We start from the raw sequence: 26,738 nt of genomic DNA, 5'->3' as shown, positions 1-26,738 counted from the left end.
CCGATGTACATGTCCTAGCCAGCTAATTCTCTTTGCCTTCACCAAATCCACAATATCAGGATCTTGGTATACACTGCGTAATTCTCTATTTTTTCTTATTCGCCACACCCCTTCATCACATATTGGTCCAAATATTTTTCGGAGAACTTTATTCTCAAAAACAATTAACCGCCCCTCATTTTTCATCGTTAATGTCCATGTTTCACTTCCATACATTAGGACTGGTTGAATAATTGTTTTATAAATTCTTATTTTGGAGCATTGTGACAACAATCTTGACGTAAAGAGTTTTGTACACGCCCCAAGACACCTATTTGCATTAGCTAATTTGCTTTGTATCTCTATATCCTCCACGTTTTTGCTGTTTATTGTTACACTGTATCAAAATAAAACTCAAAATAATATTTAATTTAATGGTGAACATGTGTCCCACTCTAAATACGAGTTGTTTACTTGAACGGTAAAAAGAGAACTGCTCGTCGGTACGGCTCAGAGAGACCAGACTGTTTTACCCCATGGGTCATTCCCTCTCCTCACTTGCTCACGACTACGCAAACCAATCAGAAGCAAAATCATCTTATAAGGAGTTTTTTAATTGGCTCTTGACCTATTTGTGCAACTGCGTATTGGATCTATTTTTAGAAATGTTTTTGTTTTTATATTTTTACTTATGTTATAACATTGCGTTTATTTAATTTACGCTATTTAGTTGATTATTTTTTTATTTTTACAAAATAGTATGTTTATTAATTTTTGATCTATTAGATGACCTAGTAACCCCATTATTCATAACCACTGTCATTAATTCCAAAATAATATGTTCTGTTTTAACACTTTCTATTATAGTTAGTAGAAAATCCCAATGGGACAAAATATTCTGTATAGATGCTTTATATTGATGTATTATGTTTTAATTAAATAATGTTTTCTTTTCAGTATAACATGATGGGAATGGCAATAGGCCCGGAAGGCCCTATGATGGGCCCTGATGGCACCATCATTCCCCCAGATCCTTCGATGGTATCCAAGGAGATCATTCACTTTAAGACCTTTACGCTTTTCCCTCCCAGCCCCAATGCTCCGCCCCCTACTACTAGAGAGAGACCACCTGGTTGCAAGACCATCTTCGTCGGTGGACTCCCAGAAAACGCTACAGGTGAGTTGTATTTGTTGGTGAAAAAAGAAAATATTTTATGGCTAGCTTAGTATATATTTCGTTGTCTACTTTTGCAAATGCTGGTATGATATTTTGTATACACTCAATAATATTTTAGATTGTTCACAATATAAAGGGTAAAATATATGGGTGGTAGAAAATTCTGCTCGTCATTATTGTGAAGAAAATTCTAGCAAGGATATTACTGTAAGGATGGTTTAATATTATATTACTTATCCTACTGTAGGAAGTATTCATGTAATTACATGTGCTAACCCTTTCACTACCAGGCATTTTGGTTGCTGCATTCACATCACCAGTTGTAAGCTGGGTCAACATGCTTAACTACTGAAACTGCCAATATACTTATTTATTGGGCTTATAACATGATTTTTCAAATCTTAAGATTGTTTTCTCTAGTTATGGATCACCAAATTTATGTTTATTCTTTTGTAGAAAACAGTAGTTTGTACCCCAGCTAGTGGAGCTAATGTTAATTTAAAAACAAAAATGGACAATTATAGATTCAGAGTCAGACAATGGGCATTGTCATTGTCAGATTTGTTATCACTAAATTCTAAATCACTGTCACATTCTAACTCTTCTTAAACATCATAATAAATACTGTCATAGACATTTATAAATATATCCATCATTATCAATATATCTTATCAATTTCACTACTATGTAAAGCCTCATGTCGCGTCGTTTTACATATTCACTATTTTGTTTACTTGAGCCAGCTGTCTCCAACTGCAGGGTTGGCAGTCTGCCAAGTAAAATTATTTCATTCCCATTATTCCGTAAAACACAGAAACGAAATTAAGGCTGAATAGTGTTGATATCTTATGAGAAAACAGCGAACTACTTGTTGACGAGGTGGTCTCGTCAAAGTATGCCAATATGTTAAGTTACATTTCTTTCGAATAAGATAACATTTTGAAAATATTTGTTATTTATTAACTGAATAAATAATGTTTTCTATATTATAAATCTATGAAATGAGTTGTTTTTACAGCATGTATGAAAAACAAAAAAATTTTTCAGAGGAGATGATACGAGAACTGTTTGGACGCTGTGGTGAAATGCTGACTGTCAGACTGAACAACAAGAAGTTTTGCCACATTCGGTTCCTGCATGAAGCGTCAGTCGATCAAGCTCTCTACTTCTCTGGTGGGTAACTAAGGGATGTCTCCCAATCTGCATTTCTTACCAACTTCAGAAAATTTCTGAAAAAGACAACAATGTTCAAAATATTTTAATTCATTATTTGAATTTGAAATCAAATAGTCTGGATATCTCAATTGGAATAATCTCAAAATTTACTTAGTATATTTGTCAACAAATAATTTCTCTGTAACTGTAAGAAAATTTTCTCATGATGTAACATGAAGTTCGAGGATTGCTCTAAAAGATTTAATATGAAGCATTTTTGCTATACTACCAAGCATTAGGCGTGTTCAAAGTAATCCCCTCCAGTATCAATGCACTTTTTTCAATCGGATTTTCCATACATGTTGAAAGCATCCATGCCACTTTTTGGAATGGAGTCAAAATATTTGAGAATCTCATTATCAATTTTGGCTCCCGAAGAAAAGTGATGACCGTACAAATGTTTCTTCAGATTGAAGAAAACCAGAAGTCTCACAAAGCGAAATCATGTGAATAAGGAGGGTGCTGCATTGTTTTGATTCTATTTTCGGCCATAACCTCCAAAGTTTTTGAAGAAGCGTTAGAAGAGGCATTATGGTGGTGCAAATTTAAACCCTTGATCTTAAGTCCTGAAGAAATTCTCACATGCTGTACTCAGTGTACTGATTTGCTGTGCAGTCCTTTCTCCAGCTTAATAGCCTTTGCCAGTCCCGTACTCCTGAAGAAACAGCGTATATTACTTTCTTCAGCGATTGTTGTTTGGCCATCGTAAAGGACTAAAAAAAAACCTGTACACTCTTCTCGCCCTCTTTTCTCGAGTTGGAACATAATGAAATGTTATGTACATCTTGTTACCATTGACAATTTTGGAAATAATCTGGTGACCATCTTTTTTAAGTAGTTGGAGGGTTTGCTAACTGATTCTCATATGTTCAGCTTTTTGTTTATCTTTCAAATTGTGAGGTGTAACCATTGAGAAACAATTTTAAAAAGTCATGCAAGTCACACTGCTGCGAATCTAATCCCTAGGAAAGCTTCAGTTATAAAATAAGTACAATGTCTGTTATCTACGATCATAGTGCACACCTGATCAACGTTTTCTTGAATGACGGTGGAATTTGGCCTTTCCTAACGTTCATAGTCTTATAATTAATTTCAATTCCCTTGAAATTAACCACCAAAGAACAGTAGCACAGAACCAAAGGCAATTTTTGTGACCTTTGACGCTCTACTCTTGAGATAAACTGACTTTGAAATCATAGTCCGAAAATGCTCTCTCAATAACTTCATAAAATTGATTCCAAACAGACAACACAGGTACACTGGTGAGTCAGGTACTGAATGGCGCTCATACAATCCGATAAGAATGATAAGATTATTGAAATATACGCTGTCTGCATATATCTTAACCCATTGCGGATCACTGATGAGCTGGGCTCGTCACGCAGCGGCCGGGCCTAACGGCACGATGACGAGCTCAGGTCGCAAAAGCGATCTGCTTTTAAGTTTCCCTCCAAATAGTTCTATTAGTGTCTGATAGATCGGGCGATCGTCTTCACTTGTCAACTAAGAGTGTTTAACAACGGTCTATGTTTAGAGTTTTCAAAAGTTTTATAAATATCCTACAGATCGCAGCTGTATGTCGAAGTTGAAAAATCATTCATATGAGTTTACTCTCTGCTTTTTAGCGCTTCTGATTAGGTGTTTTCCTCAGTTGTTATTATAATACTTTTGAGGTTAGTGACACATCTAATCGATTCAGACGTACATGTTGGCGGGTTTAGTCTAGACAATGGCCCGGATGTTGTAATCGCTTCGTGTAACGCTTTATTTAGACTATGATTCAGACATCATCCCTGCCACCCCGGAACCTTGCTCGCGTGTTATCGTTCCTACATCATGCATACCCCAGTAGGCTCATGTTCCATATGAACGAATACCTTCACAGCTGAATTTTCTAGTATACTATAGCGAGCGATACGATGTGGCGCACCATTGCTGTTCGTGCGGCCACTGCCGTAAATTAATTCGTGCCCGCGTGCCAAAACAATACGATCCGCAATGGGTTAAAACTTTCAGAGTGACTCTCAATGTATACAAGGTCATACATTTTTTATTCGATATTTAATTGACTGGTCAAGTATTGAATAATCTCAATTTTTTCATCAATACATTTTTCATATCAACTGCTTAGTTCTAGTACAGGTCAGGTTTAACTGTTGTTAATGGACATCTAATATTTAAATTGATTAAGTTATTTATTAATTATATATTTAGTTTCTTTAGTTCAGTAATAAAAGCCATCATGATTAGGTAGTAACTATGTATTGCAGGATACCGGATGCGTATTGGGTCCAATACAGACATCCCCAATACGGGACGCCTGCATGTGGACTATGCCCAGGCACGGGACGATCAGTACGAGTGGGAGTGTCGACAACGGCAGTTACAGCGTGAGCAACGCCACCGTGATCGCATGGAGAAGGAACGACTACGTGTCCCATCCCCACCCCCTGTGGTACACTATAGCGACCATGAGGCAAACATCATCGCCGATAAGATCAAGAGTATGTTCGGTAAAAAATGTTACTTGAGACATAAACAAATTAACTCTTACAAGACCATTGATAATGTTGATATTATATCAGTTGGCATAAATAAAAACAATAGCATTTATTGTCTATGGTCTGAAAAGGATTAATGCTTTCATTGTGATATCTAGTATTAATAAATAGTGTAAATGTACTCAATTGGCAGAAAATTGTCAGTTAACAAGTATAAATTATGATATAACGAGATTTTTCTTGGATTTGAGATTTAAATCTTTGTTAACCCTGGAACTGGCAAACGCCCGATATCGGGCGTGTTTTAGTCGCATCCTAGATGGCAGCGCCCGATATCGGGCGTTTTAATACGTCTTTTATTTCGTAATATTACGTACTTAAAACACGATCAAAGAGTATCGGTATTGATACCAATCGAAAGGGGAAGGTTCAATTGATGTAAATAATACACTAATAAATAATTTTATCGTTTCTTTACACGTCCATACGTTTTATAATCTCTGAACTGTTTGTTTACATTCTCCCGCGTACCGCGCTAGTTGCGCGCGCAGCGATGAGTCAACTGGTTCATTCGGCTATTGTTATTTCGTTAGCTGCATGATGTTCTGTCTGGTTTATTGTTTGTTTGAGTTTGTTGTAATGATGGTTGTGTATATGACACAATAATAATAAGTTTTTTGTGCGTGTTTGTGTAACGGATCGTAATTTCCGCAATCGTTCAAGTGACATTTCTGAACTAGTTGTACATGAAATAAGCAACGATGAGGATTCCGATTTAGACATTTAATCAGAACATAATTAAAAAAATATATAATAAAAAATAAAAGAATAGAAAATTAATATAAACTAATAGTTACAAGATTGTACAAATCCAAGTGAGCTTTGAAGTTCTTACTTTTGTTGGTAAGTAGCACTTTCGAATGTCAGTGAAAGATTTTTGTATCGTTTACCACATGTAAAAATAAATACCTTATAAACTATGTGTTGTTTTATTTTTACTCAGAATTAAATGCTCTTCCTTTTTTATATTTTGGTTTTTGCATATCACTAACAACAACAATTTTACAAATCAAAAACTTTGAACTAACTTTTCTTTTTTTCAAAAAAAAATTTTTTTTATGAAGAGGTAGAGTAAGGGTATTTTTTTTTGTTTTTATTATATTATGTGAAAAATGTTCCTTGAACAATGCTGAATAAAGAAATATATAATATGACATAGGTACTTTATAGTAAACATGTAATAATAAAATAAATATAAGGCAATGTATGAAGCACTAAAAACACTCTGCCACTGAGAGAAATATGATCGCCAGTTCCAGGGTTAAATGCAGTAAAATTTTGTTAAATGAAAAAAAAACACGTCATTTTGTGGAATATTTCTTACCGTTTTGGTATTAAAACCTAATTCAAAATAGGTCAGGTTGAAATTCTGATTGAATCAGGCATTTGTTATCAGTACTGTCCGCATTATAAGTACTTCTCTTTTTGCTCTGTTTAATGAGATCTTCACTGATTTGCTCAAATTCATTACCTTTGGGAAATGGACAGAATAAAGGTAAAACTGGAAATAGCCTCTCTGTTCAATTCATCCCATTCCATTACTAAGCTAATAAGTTGAACAAAAAGAAGTTTTTGCAATTTCAATTACTTAATTAACATGCCAGTGTAAATAAAAGTAGAAATTGTGAGGATTTCAAAGTGAGTATTATATTTTTATATATGTATACCAATTTTACGTTGTTATGAAAACATTGTTTTTTTTTTTTTTTTTTTTAATTTTATTACAAAATTAGCACCTTCAAATGCAAATAAAAATGTTAACTGCAGTATATGAAACACAAACTGTCCAATTTAACTATTGGGAATTAATTTATTTTGAATTGTTATATGTAATATCTGTGAACAAATAACTCAAGAAATCCTATTTTGTTGTAGCAGTGGCTGAAATATTCATCTAGAATAGCCGTTTTTTTTTTTTTTTTTTTTTTTTTTTTTTTTTTTTTTTTTTATAAACAGTGGTGATGCTTTGGAAACCAAGTGTCTTTTATTAGAGTTGTGTTTTGTTAATTTAGGCTAATCATTGAACTGAAAGTGGTTAATGGGACACTATGTATATTCATTCATACACAAAACGAAAAATGAAGTGTAATATTAAATTAATACGTTATTGTTATCACCAAAATGAGTGACATTTGGAGAAGATGTTAAAATGTACTTTAAACTGTGACTCAGTTTTTGCAATTTCACCATGAGCATAGTGTTGTTACAGTCTATATGGATTTGGTCAAGATCATAATGTCTAATAATGCTATAAGATTAAATTCATTCTTTCTCCCATTCAAGAGGCATTTCTCATTTCATAATTTATTATGGAATGAGGGTGAATGCAAAGTCTTGTTGCTACAATATTGCCTGACACCCTTATTTAATTTACTTATAGTTTTAATTATATTGTAAACTTCATTAAGTTTTAATTTAATGTAACCCTGCCCTGGTTTTGTATATTTCTACTATACAATGGAAATATGTTAGTCATATAAATAATAGAAGATAGTGTTTTCCATGAAGAAGAGCTTCTCCTTCAATGTTAGTCATAGTCTACATATTTAAGAAAAAAATGTTGGTACATTTATTTTTATACTTAAGTAAATAATTATTTTAAAGTTAGTAATGTACTGATGGATGCTATTCAATTTGTAAATTGTTTTCACAACAGTAAAGAAATTTACTAATCTATCCGTATATTTTTCTACATTGTGCACTCTGACTTTGTGATGTTTGCAGCTGACGAGCAGTTCACAAAGGCTGTGCAAGTTGTGATAACATGGTTGGAGCGGGGTGACTGCAACAAGCGCAATTCCAACACGTTTTACTCCATGATTCAATCGACCAACTCGCACGTGCGGCGGCTGCTCACGGAGAAGGCAACCTATGAGGAGGAGTTGACTCGTGCCAAGGAGCTGATGAAGGGGCGCATGCAAGGGTTGCTCATCCAATGTAAGTACACTGCATTCTGCTTGTGTATTATTGAGGATCGGACCCATCTGCAGTGTCTGGTGGTAACAACAACGGCAAGACGGACCCGTATCGGTGTTTCCATGTGATATTCCTGTAGGTTAAATGTTGTGAATGGTCATAGTTTTTTACCACCTTCTAAAACTTTGATAGGGACCTTTGATGTCTTTGAAAATTTGAAATACAAACCAAAATATCTAAATTACGTGACAATACACAGAAAATCATTGACATCCTTTTAGTATTTTTTCAATGATGAATTTTATAACAGAGGTGATGGCAATAAGGCATTTGTTGGCCCCACTCTGTAAAATGTTGGCCTGCTACATTTTAGCTCAGACACTCTCCTCCATATGGGAGAAAGTGTTGTTCTAAAAAATAAACCTGTAATTTTTCTGTAGAATTATTCAAATTGGAACTCCCCCTCCCACAAGTCAACTAAATGATTTTTATTCAAATAATTCAAGATATATGTCTTTAGACATACATATGCAATGTACATTGTCAAAATTCAAACTTGTAGGATACATTCCATTCTGGGTGCTGCCTTTGGTTTGTATTGAGCTAGCGTTTTTATCCACTTTGAACAGAATAATTGAAAAGAAATAATCCAATGTATGGCTTTAGTAGTTGCATTAATTTTTACAATAAATATTTATTTTGTCAATATTCAAAACATAGAAACACCGATAAAAGGTTGTATTGTACTAGTTCTGAGAAAAAGTTAGGCACTGACATATGTCACTGTGGGAGGATTTGAAGTTCACCTTTAAGTAACCTTTGATTGGCAACAAATGCACAGTTTAAGTTTAGTGTGTTTTCAACTTAAAATAATAAAAAAGAACATGTTATTAAAATAAATACATTGATGTGGTAGTATTTGTGTATAGAAAATCAGTAAAAACAGTTAAAACTTTTATTTTTGTTCAAAAAAACTGTAAATTTAGGAAATAAAGAAGGTTCAATGGAAATTTGCCTACTTAAGAAAATTCAAAAGAAAATTTTCATTTTAATTGGCTACAAATAAGTATTTTGCCCCTTTTATGCAGGGTGCTTCAGACCTCTTGTAATATTTCAGGGGATTGTTCTTATGGTTATAATAAATCTAGTTAATCTTTAGTTGGATTTTTAATTTTTCAGTATTTTGTCAGTATGTATTGTATGTGTTTTTTATATACAAAAAAATAAAAATATTTCTCTTAAAAACTTCAACATACATTTAAACCAAATTTTACATGAATTTTACATTAAAAATATCTTTTAAAATGAAAAATTGGGCTTATGTATGTGTAAAGATTATAGATAAAATCATAGAAATATATTATAAAGAAAATACAAAGGTTTAGCACACATACAAATACTAAACCTTGAAATCAAATCAAAGTCAAATTTATTTCAAAATTTGCAAAGAAGCACAGTACACATAATATGAATGAAAATCCAACTAAAATTAAAAATTAGTTTACTATAATCTAGAAACAATCTCTTAAAGCATCTGACATGAGTTCTGTAACACCCTGTATAGAAAAATTTAATACTGAACTTTTTTGTATCTATTTTTTTTACTAAAACAACCACATTTGATTAAACTTATAGTTTTGTAATTAAATGTATGGGTGAAACAGTATAGTTAAAATTCATGTGATATTCTTGAAAATATAAAAATTATGTTTGAATCTTACGAAACAAAGTATGTAAGAATATTTATCAGTAAATTTGAAGCCATTTCAAAGGTGTCATAAATTGTAATGTTAATGGAGAAGTCTACGCTACTCAGTGATGGAGAAGAACAGGACCAGAGAGAGAGAGAGAGAGAGCTTCTGTGGAAGCTGCTGCAACATTACAATATACTTGTCTTATTCTCTTCAAGAAACTATACTTGTGTTGGTTTTGCGAATCGTAAAACAAATTATTCTAAAGTATTTTTAGAGCCAGTGGCCACACGGTTTAAATTCTTGGAATTTTCAGTCTAGGTTAAGAAATAGTATAGGTTCCATACTCTTACCAGAACTGGTGCACGATAATTGTAATGTAATTGTACTGCTTGTTAAGATCCGTGCACAAATCTACAATTTTTGGTGAGTTGTTAGAGCAAGACCTCCTTTTTATAAGCAATGATCTAGTTCTCTAAATTATTGTTTGTCTTTTCACTTGTCAGGCCCATAAGTATGCCCCAGACTGATCTCTCGCTCAGTTCAGGTAAAATCACAAGTAGTTATCCTCTCAGCTTGACGAGTCGTGGCCTGCTGGGTCCGGTGTCTTCACTCAGTTATTTGTATAACCATGCATGTCACTTAGATTCAAATTTAAATGGCAGTATTTGATCTTTGGCACTTTAAGTGACAGATTTAAATGCAATTTTCAAACACTTACGAAACTTAAGCTTAAAACTTGTTATAATTAGTTATTTATTATTTTCTTGTAAACATAACATGTAGTGTAATTTAAATTAAAGTTAAGTTATTATTTTTATGTGCAAATTTATATTCTGTTGATAGGTCTCTAATATCAACAGAATATAAATTTGTTTCCATATTTTGAGGTTCGTCTCCACCAAATGCACTAATATGCAATAATATTGATTGGATACACTATAGCAGCTACAGTGACACTGACACTCAGATAAAACAAACAACTCTAAGCTATATTTAGTACGGTATATGCTTCAAATAGATAAATATTAATGTAGTTCATTAGAGAATGCTGCACTTTCCAGCCACAACTAGATAAGGGTTGAAATGTATAACTACGCAATACAGCGGACTGAGAGGCCATTAAGAGTGGCCCGGAGAGCTGAGGGACAGGACGTGGTCATGAACCTCCGACTAACATATAGGGTGGTTATAGTGACCACACAAGCTGAGAGGACAATTACATAAGTTCAAATCCGAGTGCAAAGAGTGAAAGCTTCACTATACCTCAATCAATTTAACAATACACTTCCAACCCAATGTTTTGTATTCCAATTTAACTGTATATTCAAGGATTTGTGCTGTGATATTTATCTTTTCACATGAATAATAAGTACTCTAAATAAAGAAAATTATGTATGCAATCCAGTTTATATATTTTGATTTCCACAATGATTCTGGAAAAAGTTTTAAAATTTATAACGCTAAGTATATTGTTGAGATGTTAAAAAAATGTATGTATCAAACATTTCTTATAATTAACATAATTTATTTTTAACCCTAATAGTGGCAGTTATTTGACTTTTAAGTAGTTGGCTAATTTGGATTTTGCGTAAGGGAATTTTTTACTGTAGTTAGTTATAATACGCTATGTATAATTTTTTAGGGGAATAAATAAAGAAGATATTCTGGGCAAAAAAAGTTTAATATCTTTGATAATTAAATAATTTAAATGTACAAATTTATACTCTTTTAAAATTATTTTACACTAATTGGGTTAGGCAATTAAAAATTATTTATTAATTCGTAAATATTAATAATTGATTATATAAATATAATTACTATGAATATATGAATTCTTTTATTGAAGTTTGGTTTTGACAATGGAAGAATTGTGAAGGGAACAGAATTTTTCCGGACATTTGCCATCGTTCAGTTATACAAAAAATCAGTAACACTTTCCATAATTCTGGTGCTTATACTACTGTTTTATATTTGTCAAAATATATATTACATAATTCTGTCCAATCGTAAATATCAATGAATGGAAATTGAGCGCCAGAATCTCACATATATAATTATGATCTAAATATATAATCTAAGCCTGGTTGTCTCTGGAATTTATTTGAGTTGCGCTATGACCTGACCTGTAAATGGTAGTTCCCAGGTGTAGCTATAGTATCATGTTGTATATTTTGTTCCAGTCTAATTAGCAACCATGATCACTGATTAGACTGCAAAGTTGATTAAATTATTGCTTCACTTCACATATTAAAAAGTAGAATGTCTATCGATAGATTAGAAACTTATGTATAAAGTGATGCCTGAGTAATTAAAATACTATAATCTTTCATATAATAACAAATTAAATGGAGACAGCATGACGAATTGACAGTTAATTGACCTATCGCCCCTGTCACTATTAGGGTTACGAATACTTTGAATAATTACATGATGTTTGGGAGTTATAAATGAAGTATTATTATTATGATGGACAAGTGGGTAATACAAAATGTGTTTGATTGTCTGTAAAACCTGTAAGTGAACACAGATTGTATCATGTGTTTTCATTTTTATTTTACAAAAGTTGATTCGCAAAACCACAATTAATGTGTCGGACTGTTCTACTCTTTCAATAGGACTGAAAATATTCCTCGTGGATGGAGTGTGTGCTTGTAACTGCCATCAAGTGTGGTGCCTCTCAAAAGGTGTTTTGTCATTCTAAGCTTTTTTAATGCGTAAATACATTTCTGGCTAACTTTTATAATAAATTAGTAATTTTGGTATATGCTTCAACTGGACACAACTGATCTGATACAAAAATCAATCTTCCAACAAGAGTTTTGTTGGCTGCAAAAGTTTATTTTAGGGAATTTCGTATACATCTTGATATTCAGTTTATGGGGTTTTTTGGTATTATATGAACACTTTAATAGTGAAAGATTTATAGGTGAAGCGTGGCCCACTGAGTTTTGGTGTGTTGGATTATCATCCTCTATAACCACGACATACTGATTTTCTATTGTGATAAAGTGAGAACCAGGGCACTTCTTTCTATCACTGAATAAAATGCAGTTTGTTGCTAACAACAGTTTGACATTAAAACTTCCTTCGTATTTTTGTGTGTATTTAATTCTAGTAAAGTATTTGTGTACTTTTTTTAGTTAAAGATGGGTCAGTTGTAAAAGTTGTACAGGATTTAAAAATTATTTTCTCACAAAAAAAGTTTAATTTTTGATTTAAAGACCAAAGGCTAACCAAGATTGTAGATGTTTCACAACGAATAATTAATGAGAACGTGTGGAATGACACAGAACAGATGAGAGGTGCCACGCGCACAGTAAGTATACCGTGGAGCTGACCTGTGTACTCATACCTTGCTCTGTCTCAAAAGTCAGTCAGATCGAGAGGGTATTCTCTGCCGCCTCCCATAAGAAGGTCTGGGACCACTTCACCAAACCACAACGAAAGAACATTGAGATGTGGAAGAAACAGGCTACGGTAGGTGGAACCGACAACCCAACATAAGCACTGTGGAGAAGTTATTAGTTTTGAGAGTTACTCAGTTGGTACAACGCTGCTACAGAGTTAAAACTGTTTGTATTTAAGGCCTACTCTATCGATACATTTTTGTTATGAACTATTTTACCCTGTAGGGCATCATCATGCTGCTTTTACTGTTGCTCAATGTCATTGCACCATTTTAGTGATATAGGCCTATGTGGGGCATATAAAAAATACCCAAAGACATAATTTTATATTACATAAGAAATCCTACATTATAATTTAAACATAAACATTCAAAATTTTAAATTTCTTTCTTATTATGTAATTTATTATGATTAAAAAAATAACCTGTTAATTTCAGTTCCTTTTTCAATATACATAATTATTCCACTAAACGAAAAAACAATCTCGTTCGTCTGTTACACAAAAATGTTCCTTTGAAAATTTCCTGAATATGCATATACATTGCCTAATGGAGTCAGATTAGAGGTTTTCTCAGAATATTTTAGGAAAAATGAAAGCTTAAACAGTGATTATCTGTTAATCACAATATCTACTGCTTAGGGTTTCATAGTAGGTGCCGATTACTTTGATGTTTGAACGACATAAATTTTATGTTCAAATTTTAATACGTTGTATTTTTATGAATTATATTTTATACTTCTTATATATTTTAATTCAGTACAGTTTTGTAACAAGGTGCTGACACTTCATCTAGCATTTGGTATTTTCTTTAGTATGATGTTAAATAACATGTAATATTTTTTTAAGTTAAAAACAATCTACTCAGCTTTACTTAATAAAAAGTGTATGAACTTTGTTAATGTCCATTGTTACTTGTCAATCCCCCTAGTGTGAGTGAGATGTAACAATGTGAAACACACTGCAGGTTATCATTGCCAGTTATTTAATGCTTGATTTTTAACGGAATGCTTATTTACTTCTGAATAAAGTAAGTGTGTTTCTCATATCGATAAATACAAGGGTATAGCAAGAGCAGTTAGAACATTCCTGAAGAGACAAAATTGATTGCTTATGAAATATAATGAATTTTTAAGGTAACCCTTGAATATAAATATCCAATCCAGAGCCAAAAATTAATGTTACTAAACATTTATAAATTTTACTTTTCTATATTAGATTTGCGTAAAACAAAAAATGTTCCAGTTGCCTATTCAAAGTAAATAAATAATAGTTATAAAAACATTGTGTAAGCATTTGTTTAAATCTTTTAGATATTTAACTATATATCTATAGTGCTTGTGTTGTGTGTTGTTTAAAATTATAGTAGTTTTTAAATACGAGGTGAGTTAGCTAACAGTAAGGATTAAAAGTCCATCTTTCAATAGGAGGAGATGTAAGATGACTCAACGCTGTTGTACAAAAACTCATTGTGGTTTGGAAAAATCCACTTAATATTTATATGTGGTGAGTGAAAATGTTACAACATTGTTTTTGTGGCTTCTCTTGACATGTTAAATTGCAATTGCACTTTTCTTCGGAGAAAGATGTGGCTGTTGAGTTCCTCAACTAATGTACAAATTCTCTAGAGTAAAAGTTGCGTTGGAAAGCAATAAATGTGTATATTTACAATATATTGAATGAGTTAGTGTTGGTTCTGAAAACGGGAGGAGTCGTCAGAAGTAAGTATGAACAAAGAAACACAAACCACTGGGATGATGGATTCTCTTCTGCTTGATTATTCGGTAAATAGATTAGTGTTCCACAGAACGGTGCAACTCTATTGGATGAGGTAGCATCTAGTTTTAAGAAGGTTTCATGTTATGCCTCCAAACAATTATCCACTGTTACGTGCATTGAATTCTGGAATTCCTAAAAAGTTTGTATGTAATTAAGAAGATCTTTTATGTGGTCAGAACCCGTAGTAAGTTCTACATTGTATTTAAGATTATTTAGATCTTGTAGGATTAATGTAATTTGTATTACAACACCTGCAATATTCCGTAATGGCCTTTAGATTTAAATAAAGTAGTTTACAGTAAAAACAAAACTCTGTCAACTAACTTCAGTGAAAATATTAAGGCTTGAGAGAATTCACATAAAACTAAGAAGATAAGTTTTTGTATGAATTTTTGGTCTAAAAAAAGTAGCATAAGTAGTTTTATGTAAGTTTGGATCTCCCTTGGGTCAGGTTCTGTGATAAAAAATCAAATTGGTAGCTCTATTCAGCACTATGCAAGGATTTTTTTTATTGTAACAATATAAAAAATTACATTGACCTCGGAGTGGCTCATCTGTGTTTTGCATGAACCACTGTCACAAGCCATCATCAAACAGTTGTGTTTAGGTTTTATGAGGTGGATTGAGTAAAACACTCTTTATCAGCTTCAATTGTATATAAAACCTTCTGTTTCAGCACCATTCCTTAGCTGTACTTAAGCCTATCTTAAACCTTCTACTAATGCCTTAGACTGATTCACCGTTATCAAGATGCTGTAAAATATTAAATTTGTAATTTATTGTCACAAATATTTGTTTAGGCTTTACTCTTATTTTTTCAACACAGTTTGTTGCATTGCAATGTTCTATTGCATTTACACAGTCAAATATAATACATACACAAATAAGGCACAACAAACTCATAATTTTAGAGTTAAAAAGCTCACTATAAAATTTAATGTTTTATCAATAAAATAAGTTTTAAATCAAAAACATCCAAAACAAAATCACAAGTCAAGTGGTTGGCAAGAATTGTCCCATGGCAAACGACTTATTTTATTAATTAAAACTGGCTGGATCACACGATGAGCCAGACTATCTCAGATTATATGAGAGAGTACAATACTATCTAATGTACCCTCATATACTGGCATCAGAAGGGCTCATCAGTATTTATTTAAATATTTGCCAATATGTTATATACAAAAGAGCTACCAATCAATAAAGTGTCCTTGTTAAATTAAGTAAGTGCCATCTGTAGGGAAAGAAAGGATCTTGAGTTTTATCCATAACAACAATGTTAAATCTCAAACACTTTGAAGACTTCAGTCACCTTGTATTTTTGTAGTATAGTTAGTATAAAATCAATTCAGTACCTTTATCTTTTTTTAATTTATACTTTTGAATATTTAAACAGGAAAATAAAAAAAAATCTTTTGATATTTTTTTTTGCTAGAACCGATCAAAATATTAAAAAATAAGCCTTTTGATGGATGGTAATTTTAATTTCCTATAACTTTATATGACCAAAGATAACGCTGTAAACTTGTGTGAGGTTTAACATTGTTCTTATGTGGTTAAAAACAAGATGACCACCACTACATCTGGCTCATAAAGGGGTGGGGAAGAGGGTGGTTTTTTGAAAAAGGGATTGGTTGGAAGACATATTTTCTTGCAAAATTTGGGAATAAAAACAGGAGGAATTTAGTTTTATTTTTTGTAACACTGTTTCCTCAATAGAAAATGGAAGAGAATTGTAAATGTGTTTTTATTGATACATTAAAAAAGTAATCAGCATCAAAGTTGGTAGATAAGAAGCTTAGTGTAATGTTACCCACAAACATTGCTAGTGCATGAAAGCCAGCATCTGTTATTCTTTGATCTGGTTCAATAGAGCTGTCGGTATTGATTATTCCCAGACAGATAGCTATTATTAGTTGACTACAGTGTTTGGGCTTGTAGCTCTTACAGCTTAGGCCTATAGATTGGATGGAAGCAAGAATTGCTAGGGTTAGATCTGCTGGTTTATGGTAACAAAAGTTTTATGTGTTTGATAGCCAACTTGGCTCATATTTCTCTCAGAGCTTTTCACGGTAAAACAGCGATCACGTTCAATAAGCTCTCAAACGGCAAGAATATTATCATCTGTAACGCTTGTCCTTGGGCGTCGATCATGAGTTCCATTTTTAATCGGTTCTTGTCCACCCTTAAAATTCTCTTGCCCACATAAACACACGATTCTGAGTCAGTGTACGAAAAACAAAACACTTATCCTGAATGAAGATTGCATCTTTGCCAATTTCGGTGGTCAGAGGTTTGGTTTCTGTTTTGGCAGTTCAACCAAACTGTGCCCTCAAACAAGTTAAAATTTCATACGGTTTAACGCCTATATTGGTTAAAAACTTTATAATAATGTTGCGTAACGCAACAGATAATGGGACTTCTTGATTGGTCATGGCTGTTCTGATGGCCAGAATGGTTCCCCCATTCCTCATAAACCAAACATCTACTCCACAGAGCATTATCTATGTAATTAGGACCTGCATTCTAAGAACAATACCAAAATTGCCGTTTATATTTTATTTACCCTCATATTCCAGTCATCGCTATGGTGGGTGGAGATCTTGTAATATACCTCATTGTCTTATTCCGGAACTTATCGAGGACTCCACACATGGTGGATGTCGCAGATGACAGAAGTTCCGATCCGTGATAGGTAATTGGGACACCAATCACTTGCCCAGGTCACACCAGCCAAGCGCTCCAGGAGCTGAAGTCTTTCCTAAACACTAGCACTAATGAGAATTGTGTTTGTCAATTTTATGTTTAGAAAATTGTGTTTTTTGAAAATTTGTTTATTCCTATAAATATGTATTAATTTAAAATATCAAAGAATCAATCAAGTATTTACATTTTTTTAAGTAATGAATACTAAAATTAATATGTCCTAAAATCAGTAATAATATCTAAATTTAATGTCTCTATTTAAAATGAGCAGATTTTATTTAGATTGTTACAAATTTTGTTGTTGGTATTGTTTTTGTTTCTTATCTTTTGAATATCCTGAAGTATATTAACATAGACAATGTTTTTTTATTATGACTGTAGCATTTTATGATTTTTTATGAAAATCTAAAATTGATGTCATTACAAATCAACAAAATTTCAAGACAAAAAATCAGTGGGCTAATACTTCATTAAAACATTTGTTCAGTTTTACTTCATATTTACAATTTTCCACCCTTTCCAATTAAAGAAACGAGTAAAATCAAAAGATGAAAAAAGTTGCACTAATTTTTATTACAAAATTTTGCAAGAAAATATCTTTTTCAAACAATCCCTTCCTGATGTCAAAAATCCCCATTTAGATCCACACTGATGGGCTAATACTTTATTAATATCAATGTGCACCATAAAATTCTTTCAACTTAATTTTTATTCAAGCTGTCCAATTTTTTGTTTTGTATATGTGCTGAAGTGAAATTCAGATTTTATTTTAGAAAGGTTTTATTTGTCAATGCAAAAGAGGACATTACTGTGAATAATTATATCAAGATTGCATAAACACAGTATATATACTGCTATCTGTGATTTGGATATATTGCGTAACACTCTTTTGTCTAAAAGCAAGACCAACTGTTAGCAATCTGTATACTCAAACCCAACAGCGAGCAAAACGAAAACTTTAGAATCAAATTGAATTAATGTTTATTCTTGTATTTTACTGAACTAATTGTGGGTTTTTTATCGAACCAAACTTTTTATTACACCATAGATCTCTATTCTAAATATTGTCTAATACATATAGATTTAATAGAAACTTTTGAACAATTCGACAGTATTACATTATACAATATTCTGTAGGAAATTTATTGGTCATGTAAAGGTTTAAATTTTCATGGTAAGGCCAGCAGTAGTAATGTTACGATACAATTCAGAACGATCATGGAGATGTTATTTCAAGTACATCCAAGAAATCATACTGAAATTAATTGATATGTGTGAGATGATACATGACCACATTTCTTGGCTAAATAATTTGTTTTGTTGCAAAGGCCATTGTTAAAAGTTGAGTTTTAAATAGTTTAGTTTATATCTATGCAAGATGCAAACCTGTAACCCACCATAAGCTTGGGGGAAAACGGTGTATCATCTTGTCAGGAGATAAAGCATGGACGGGGTTGTTGTAGGAGATAAAGACAGTGGAGCTGGAGGAGAACCTACTGGCTGGAGGAGATGAAGAAATGGAAGTCTCCGATACTGATGAGGACTACCCGACCTTACGCAAGAAGCCGAGGAAGGACGACCCTAGTGCAGCTCTAAAGGTCAGGCAATCCTTCATTCCATCTGTGATGTTGAAATACTTTTTTAAATATATTAAAAAACACCTAATGACACTTATAGGCAAGAACAGTTTATTTATTCTGGTTTGCATTCTGTTTTCCCTCAACATTTCAGTTGATAGTACAAGATATCATTGAAGATCAACATAGACGATAATGCAACGGCTCATTCCTTTCATATGATAGAACAGTTTTTGCCCAAGCACCACAGAAGTTAAGTACAAAATTTTTTGTACAGTCCTGATATGACACCATGTGACATCTGACTGTTGCTGAAATTGAAATCCCCACTCAAAAGAACCAGAGTTCAAATAGTTAAAGAGGTTAAACTGAGTGCAAGCAAATGGTCCAAAGCTAATGGCGATCCCGAATGCAAACTATGCGACATGTTTCTCAATGCAGCAAGGTTGTTCAATCATGTCCAATTTGGGAGTACATTGAAGAAAACTGAAGTTGGGTTGTGATCAGTAACCTAGTTTTTCAATAATATCAAAGTATCAGGTACTTTCATCACAGACCTTGTATGTCACATGTTAAAATTATGGAAAATTGTACTCAGTTTGTTACAAACAATATTATGCTTATAAATTAAAAATGAATTTGTATTTTATAGAAAAATACCAGGCGAGTATACAAGTATAAATTAAATTCCATATCGCTTAAATCACTCAATAGTGTTGGAAGGTTAACCAATGGCTGTGCCATCTTCATTAGTGCACAGTAGGTGCCATGATCAGCTGGATGTTTACGTTGTAAATTATTAATAAGAAACCTTTTAGCTTTTTGAATTAGTTTAATGTTTGTATATAAGTTACTGGTATAATAAACAAATTTAAATAACATTTTCTAACATTTGGATGTAACAGACTATTAGGTCAGTTTGTATAGTTATATTCACTCATGGAAGAGTAATACACAATCCACTGCCACTGTGTCCAGTAGCAATGCAGCACTATAAAATATCAAACACAAACAGAAACTGTTGAGTCCACTGTTTAACTATTACAGATAAGAGGCTGTTCAAGATTTAGATTGCATAGAATGTATTAAAATGCTATTGGGGTTAGGAAGAATACTGTGTTTAATATATATATTACATTTATGGTTATGCTTCACATTAGTCACTTTAATGCAGCTGCATACAAATTTAGTTATTAAAAAATTTCTATTGTTTTCATATAGGCATTAGTTTTGTTGTTGCGTCCTAAAAATAAAATATTAAAAGAGTGCAATTGGAAACCTGGTATAATTTACAAGTTGATAAATCAGATCTTCAACGATCGTACATACTGAGCATCAACCAAAATAGGTCTTTAAGGAACCCTCTGGTACAATGGAAATAGTTGTAATACAATCAGTAATATGTCCAGGGAGAAGTTTTGATGTAATTTACTCTATTTGTTCTGTAATTACAAATTCAACATATCTGATAATAAATATTTTGTGACCTGCAGGAAGAAAATGATAGTCTGCGTTGCCAGCTGGAGGCCTACAAGAACGAAGTGGACTTGGTGAAGGTCGATCTCAAAGTGGAACTAGAACAGAAGGACAAGCAATTAAAGATGTGCCAGCAAACACTGCAAGGCATGCAACAGGTAGGCAATTGTTATGTTGAGTTAGGATGAATCTTAATAGTGGACTTGGAGAAGTTTCATCTCAGAGTGGAACTAGAACAGAAGGACAAGCAGTTGGAGATGTCTTATTAAACTTTGCAAGCTATACAATAGGAGGCAATTTTCATATGTTGAGTTGGAATGAATCTTACTAGTCTTCAGACTGTTTTCAATGATTACAAATAAAAGTACAACTTTTGTGAGTTAAAGGCTTCAGCTGTTTTGTTACGTTTGTCACTCCCTGCTTGTGCAAGCATACCTTAAAAGTACCGTTTGAATTTTAAGAAAAATTATTTGGTATTTTGTAAATTTTTGTAACTATACTGTTTTTTTTATTTGACTTTTAAATTTTTCAACATATACCATTTTGTTAATATTAAAACAAATCACATAATTATTTATAAAAATCTTCTCCTTATTATCACAACCTAAGTAAAGGTTAGTATCTAAAGCTTCAATAGTTTTAGATATAATTGTTATACAAAATTGCTGCTAATGGCCAAATTAAATATTTCTCAACCTATTTTTATAGAACTTTTTTGTTTCAAATGAGGAATACTCTAAGGTACATATATAATATATAATGATGACAAATGTCCGAAATCCTAAACCTTTCATCATCAATAACAAATTTAAAACAAAATATTACAACTAATTTTACTTATCAGTTAAAGTCATGTTTGATATAAATTATTTTGCACTTTTAATAGATTTAATTTTAATCCCAAGACGAAAATGTAATATCCAACATATACCAATTTTGTAAGATTGTACTGTATGAATTATTTATACAATTATTTTATAAAATGTTTATGCTGGTCTTTAATTCTTATAATGAAGCATATTTAATTAATAACAATTATAATTTATTCTTCCAGCAACTGTTGGATGCTAAGAGGAAACAAGGAGAAGAAGAATTAAAAGTACTCGAACTACAGACCAGGCTGAAAGCGAAACAGACAAAAGAAAAGGAGACCAAGGAGGGAGAAGAGGGTAAAGAAAAGGAAGAGCCCGATGGTGAAGTGGACACGACTGACTCATTACTCCTTCTCTCCTCGAAACTGTCAGAAAAGGAGGCAAAACTAATTGGTAATTATTGTGTTTAGTGGGTGACGTATTTTTAAAATGTGTGCCTATACTCTAAGGCATCTTAAATATATACAAAAATCTTAGATATATTACACTACAACCTTGTTTATCTGAACCTCATTTATCCAAATCAGTTTTACAGAGGAAGGGTGTCCAAATTTTTTTAAGAATAGGCTAAACATTTTGTTGAATTTACATTGTAACTATTTTCTGTGTGTTGGCCTTCAGAATAACGTGCACAATATGTTAACCCTTATAACCCGGGCGGACAATATATTGACCGCCGAATACTATGCGAAGCATATGGGCGGACAAAATATTGTCCGCCGAGTTACTCGCCAAACGTACGGGCGGACAATTTAGTGTCCGCCGATTTCATGTTTTGAAATAAAGTATATTGGCTCAAGAAATATATATTTAATTGTGTTTATAGTTTTTTGTAGTTTATTGGTGATTTAGTAATCAATATAAATCATCTATTTAAAAGTCTTTGACTTTTTTATTCTAAATACTGAGTCGTCCACAGCTAATCAATGCGTCTTGGCAGTCGGCACATTTGCAATTAGGCCTACCAGATTAAAAAAAAATTGTAAATATATAAAATAGTATATGTTTGTAATAGTATAAGCATATGTTTGTAAAAATGTGTAAATAGAGTTTGTGACTTAGTGATAGTGAAAAAAACTTCATTGGTTCAATGATTGGAACTAAAGTTTTTATTATTTCTTGTAGTTTTAAGGCTTAAAAGTTATTTTTTAACATTTTTAAAAGTTTATAAATATAAAAAACATATAATAGCTAATTATTAAATTGCTTTGATAAACTTTAAAATTCTTTATTTAGTTAGAAAATTTAATTCTGAAAATTTTGGTACCAGAAAAATTACAATAGCCTGAGTAGAAATCAGAAAAATAATTTGTTATAAAAAAACGTACAAAAACAAAGCAGTGAGCATGCAGCAGTTTTATGAGACTCATAAAATTGGCGTGGCAGTTTTAAGAGAACATCGTTTTTTCTCCCGGGTTAAAAGGGTTAATCAAAATTATGTAGTTTGCCTATTAGAAGTTGATAATTGTATATTTAAAAGATGAAATGATCCCCTTCAGACTGAAAATAGCATTAGTGCGGCAACATAGAAATTGTATCAGCAGCTTTTTCTTCAAAAGTAACAAGAGACGGAGAAAAAGATTCTGATAATATTAAGAACCAGAATGTTTCATGACTCCTTTCTGATGTGAGGGTACAGATAAACCGGCTGATGTTTTATTTTGAGCAACAGTCTTTGTCAGTGGCAATGATGGTGTTTAATGTTTGTATGATCATACTTCCCGGAAGCAATGAATCAAACCTAAACCAAAGAAACTGTCTGTTTTTTATGGAACAATAAACAAATTTTTGTCAATTTATTTTCTTTTTTATCAATTACTTCTGATACATACAGGGTGAACCAGTCTACCTGGGCCACTGATTGTAGCAGTGTAACAAGTGAATATAGAAACTCTGTAACAACTGAACCCCTCCTAGTTTGTGACCTAATATACATACGGTGGGGGAGAGTTGAAACAGAGTTTCTTCCTTAACTAGTTTTTTTTTTTCCGCTAAAAACAGTTTTGTTTTAAAAATACACTCTGATTTTGTAGATATATCAGTGAACCAACCATAAAAATGTAACCTTTTGTGAATATGTCCTCTATGAACACAGTCATTGGCAGATGTGACAGCGGCTGTTCTCAAAGGGTTAATTTCAGATTTTTACAAATCATTAGGTATATTCTGCCAACTAGTACTTTCGTTTTGTTTACTACCACTTACTTCCATATTTTCAATAAACACTGTAAAATCATCTCAATTTACAAAAGCATCAGGTCATGGTAAGCCACCTTGACAGGGTGCCCAGTGTGCAGAAAGTGCAGGCATTATACTATGTACGGGGAAATAATTTTGAGCAGTATGCGTAAAAATTTTAAAATAAACAAAGCACTTCTATCTCTGATTTTTGCTGATCAAGTTCAAGGATATTGGACACGCCTTAAGTTTACGCAAATAATGTTATGTGACAACATTTTTAAATGTTATTTTTTAAATCAACATTAGGTAGAACATAATTAAAAATAAGAATGCATTGTAATGTACCAGATATATTTGTAAGGCAGTAACCAAACATTATCTAGCCTTTGGAAAGACTCGCAAGGACTACAATTTTTGGTTTGATCGTCCTGGAACTTTAAAGAAATATACTTGAAAAATGTTGGGAACTATTCAGGAATGTCATGATTGAAGTTGGCTGCACATCCTGCTTGACTGTTTTGTTTACAAACCGACAGCTGTTTTGCCAAGGTGCTTAGAAGCACTATCAGAGGTTTATGCAGTAATAGTACGGGAGCTAGCAACGTTTCTAAAACAAGAATTTCAGGTCAGCTGAAATTTTGATATGCTGTCTTTCTTGCTCTTTCGGTTGGAGTCCGGGCTATCTGGCTGGCGGTAGTGGTTGTGTTTATTAATGCGCATCTTACCTGCACAGGTAAAAATCCTGGAGCGCTTCGGCAAATGGACAACATGGCGTCAGTCTAAAGTCACATGTTTGTTTTGTGTAATTAAAAAAAGCACTTCAAACTGTCTCTCTCCAATCACCTGTCTCATTTATTTCAGTAGGCAGTTCAATGTCTATTCAAAACTATAGTCTATAAGTCTATATTCAAAACTTCCTGGCACTTCTTCAGTTTATCAACCACGAAAAGAATGATTTTATGTTTATGTCCCTTACAGAAACACATTTCATTTTACCACTGGCGATTGTAGCGAAATTAATAAATAAACATCACAAATAACAGAAACATATGACTTTAGACTGACGCCATGTTGTCCATTTGCCGAAGCGCTCCAGGATTTTTACCTGTACAGGTAAGATGCGCGTTAATAAACGCAACCACTACCACCAGCCAGATAGCCCGGACTCCAACCGAAAGAGCAAGAAAGACAGCATATCAAAATTTCAACTGACCTGAAATTCTCTCTCGAAAACGTTGCTAGCTCCTATACTATAACAATGAAGAAAAAAACTTTGAATAGAGAAAATACACAAGCAATAATAAATTATGATGCATTCTATCAGAAACAAAGTCAACTTTTACAGTGGTCATGTTTACAAGACATGTGTGGCCTGCTTTAAGTATAATGGGCTAAAACTTGGTCTCTTCATCAATATCTGTCCAATTAACATATCTAACAAATATGTTGTTTACAGAAATTCCTTTACAAGGTTATGTAAAATAATTTTTTTTTTTTTTTTTGGAGTTGTACAACTGTTAAAGAGTTGATAATTGTATTGTTCCAGGACTGATCTCAATTTTCCTACATGTCCATCCCTTTGGTGCCGGAGTGGATTACATTTGGTCATATCTGCAGAAATTGGATCCGACATTAAAAACCAGTGAGGTGGAGACCGTCATGGCCCGGTTCCCCTCCATGTTCCTGCAAGAATTATCTGGTATTGGAGCAAACATGGAGCGTCGTTGGGTCTACGCGGGATACAAAACCACCAAACTTGATTCCTAAACTATTGATTTTTCCCAAAGTGTTTGTTTCCTAAGATGAAAGTGTTGGAAATAGAGAAATGTGACTATCCGTGATTTACCATCCTTTTCTTGTAAAATTAATTGAACATTATACTTTATCTTGTGTAAGAGAAAGATTAATTTTGTAGTGTACAGTTAGTATGTTTTTATCAAATAAAGATTTTTGCCAGTGTTTTCAAGTAGTCGGTTATAGCGTATGCGAAGAAAGCAATATTTTTTTTCCACAAATATGCTTTTTATTCCTTTTTTATAAAACTGGGTCGAATACAAACTTCTGTCCCTACTCACTACTTCAGTAAAAGTTCTAATTTCTTATAATTTTTGTTTATTATAACGCTATTCTGGAGGTTTTGTGTAGCTTGGTATTCTAATATATATTTCATTATTGTACTATTTGTATGTGTAAATATCAAAATGTGAAAGATATTAGTTTTGGATTTATCCCAAGCATAAAACGTATACAGCAATATTTTTTTACAAATGAAAGTACAGTAATCACAAAATATAATTGCAAATTATTGTTAAACCATTATGGGTTTAAACACATTTTATTTAATATAAAAATAATTTACAACATTCTGTACAGTTGTATATCAAAATATATGATTGTGGAGCTACAACACTTGTAATTGCTTTTCCTTTCCCTGCTGTTTAGCAGCCAGCCCTCAGGAAGTTTACTTGTAAAAATAGTATAAAAATTTCCATAATTAATATAATTTGGAAATATGAGCAATAAAATTTATTCAATTGGTGTAAAGGATTATTAAGGAAATCCTTATTACTCAATACTCTAATGGTTTTTCTAATTTATACAAGGTAGTTTTTATCTCTGAAAAGTTTTACTGGCTCTAAAGTTATTTAATATAATTATTCTAATGCTATTAATTAAGTTTGCGATACCAATAATTGTGGTCTCGATTCCTGTGTTATTTGTTACTAAGAATATAGTCTGATTCTATAACAAATGTAGTAACCGATTTTATTACGTATGAGTTGATTCACCAAAATTTGGTCTCAATTCTGAGTTTGATACTGATTCCTGTATAAATAATAAGTAAATAGTATTAGTTTTTTTATTAATGATACTCAATGATACTCATTTATTACCGGTAAAGATTACATACATTGTCACATTGAAAAACACAATATTTTACATTTCAGTTTTTAAAAGCAATGTAATCCTCCAGTTCGTCCCAGATCTTTAAAAGAAGTGATATATTAAATAAATATATCAATTAAAACAAATCAATTAATTATTTAAAACTAATTACAATACAGATAAAAGAATTTCTTAAAATCAACAACAATTATCTAATTTATAACTAATCCCAAAAAACTCATCCACTTCATAAAGTGGGTGTTCCAAAAGGAAAAATCCAATTTGTCTTTTGAAAGTACTAAATGGCAGTGATC

General features: G+C 32.4%; 1 protein-coding gene across 2 annotated transcripts in view; it reads left to right on the top strand.

The window, feature by feature from the left end:
- The window catches only part of LOC124353738 (ecto-NOX disulfide-thiol exchanger 2), a 41,452-nt gene extending 15,507 nt beyond the window's left edge, over positions 1 to 25,945 (top strand). The window contains exons 6-14 of one of the 2 annotated variants that reach the window (XM_046803726.1): positions 937 to 1,156; positions 2,204 to 2,329; positions 4,642 to 4,875; positions 7,657 to 7,869; positions 12,913 to 13,019; positions 18,896 to 19,030; positions 20,503 to 20,643; positions 21,540 to 21,750; positions 25,085 to 25,945. In XM_046803726.1, the coding sequence (XP_046659682.1) occupies positions 937 to 1,156; positions 2,204 to 2,329; positions 4,642 to 4,875; positions 7,657 to 7,869; positions 12,913 to 13,019; positions 18,896 to 19,030; positions 20,503 to 20,643; positions 21,540 to 21,750; positions 25,085 to 25,305 (1,608 nt within the window). In that variant the 3' untranslated portion in view covers positions 25,306 to 25,945. Of the gene's footprint in view, positions 1 to 936; positions 1,157 to 2,203; positions 2,330 to 4,641; positions 4,885 to 7,656; positions 7,870 to 12,912; positions 13,020 to 18,895; positions 19,031 to 20,502; positions 20,644 to 21,539; positions 21,751 to 25,084 lie in introns of both variants that reach the window. The other variant, XM_046803725.1, reaches the window with a different exon arrangement.
- The last annotated feature ends 793 nt before the right edge of the window (positions 25,946 to 26,738 follow it).

The sequence above is a fragment of the Homalodisca vitripennis genome, chromosome 2 (genome assembly GCF_021130785.1).
Source record: "Homalodisca vitripennis isolate AUS2020 chromosome 2, UT_GWSS_2.1, whole genome shotgun sequence".
Lineage (NCBI taxonomy): Eukaryota > Metazoa > Arthropoda > Insecta > Hemiptera > Cicadellidae > Homalodisca > Homalodisca vitripennis.
This window is presented reverse-complemented; position numbering and strand designations above follow the sequence as displayed.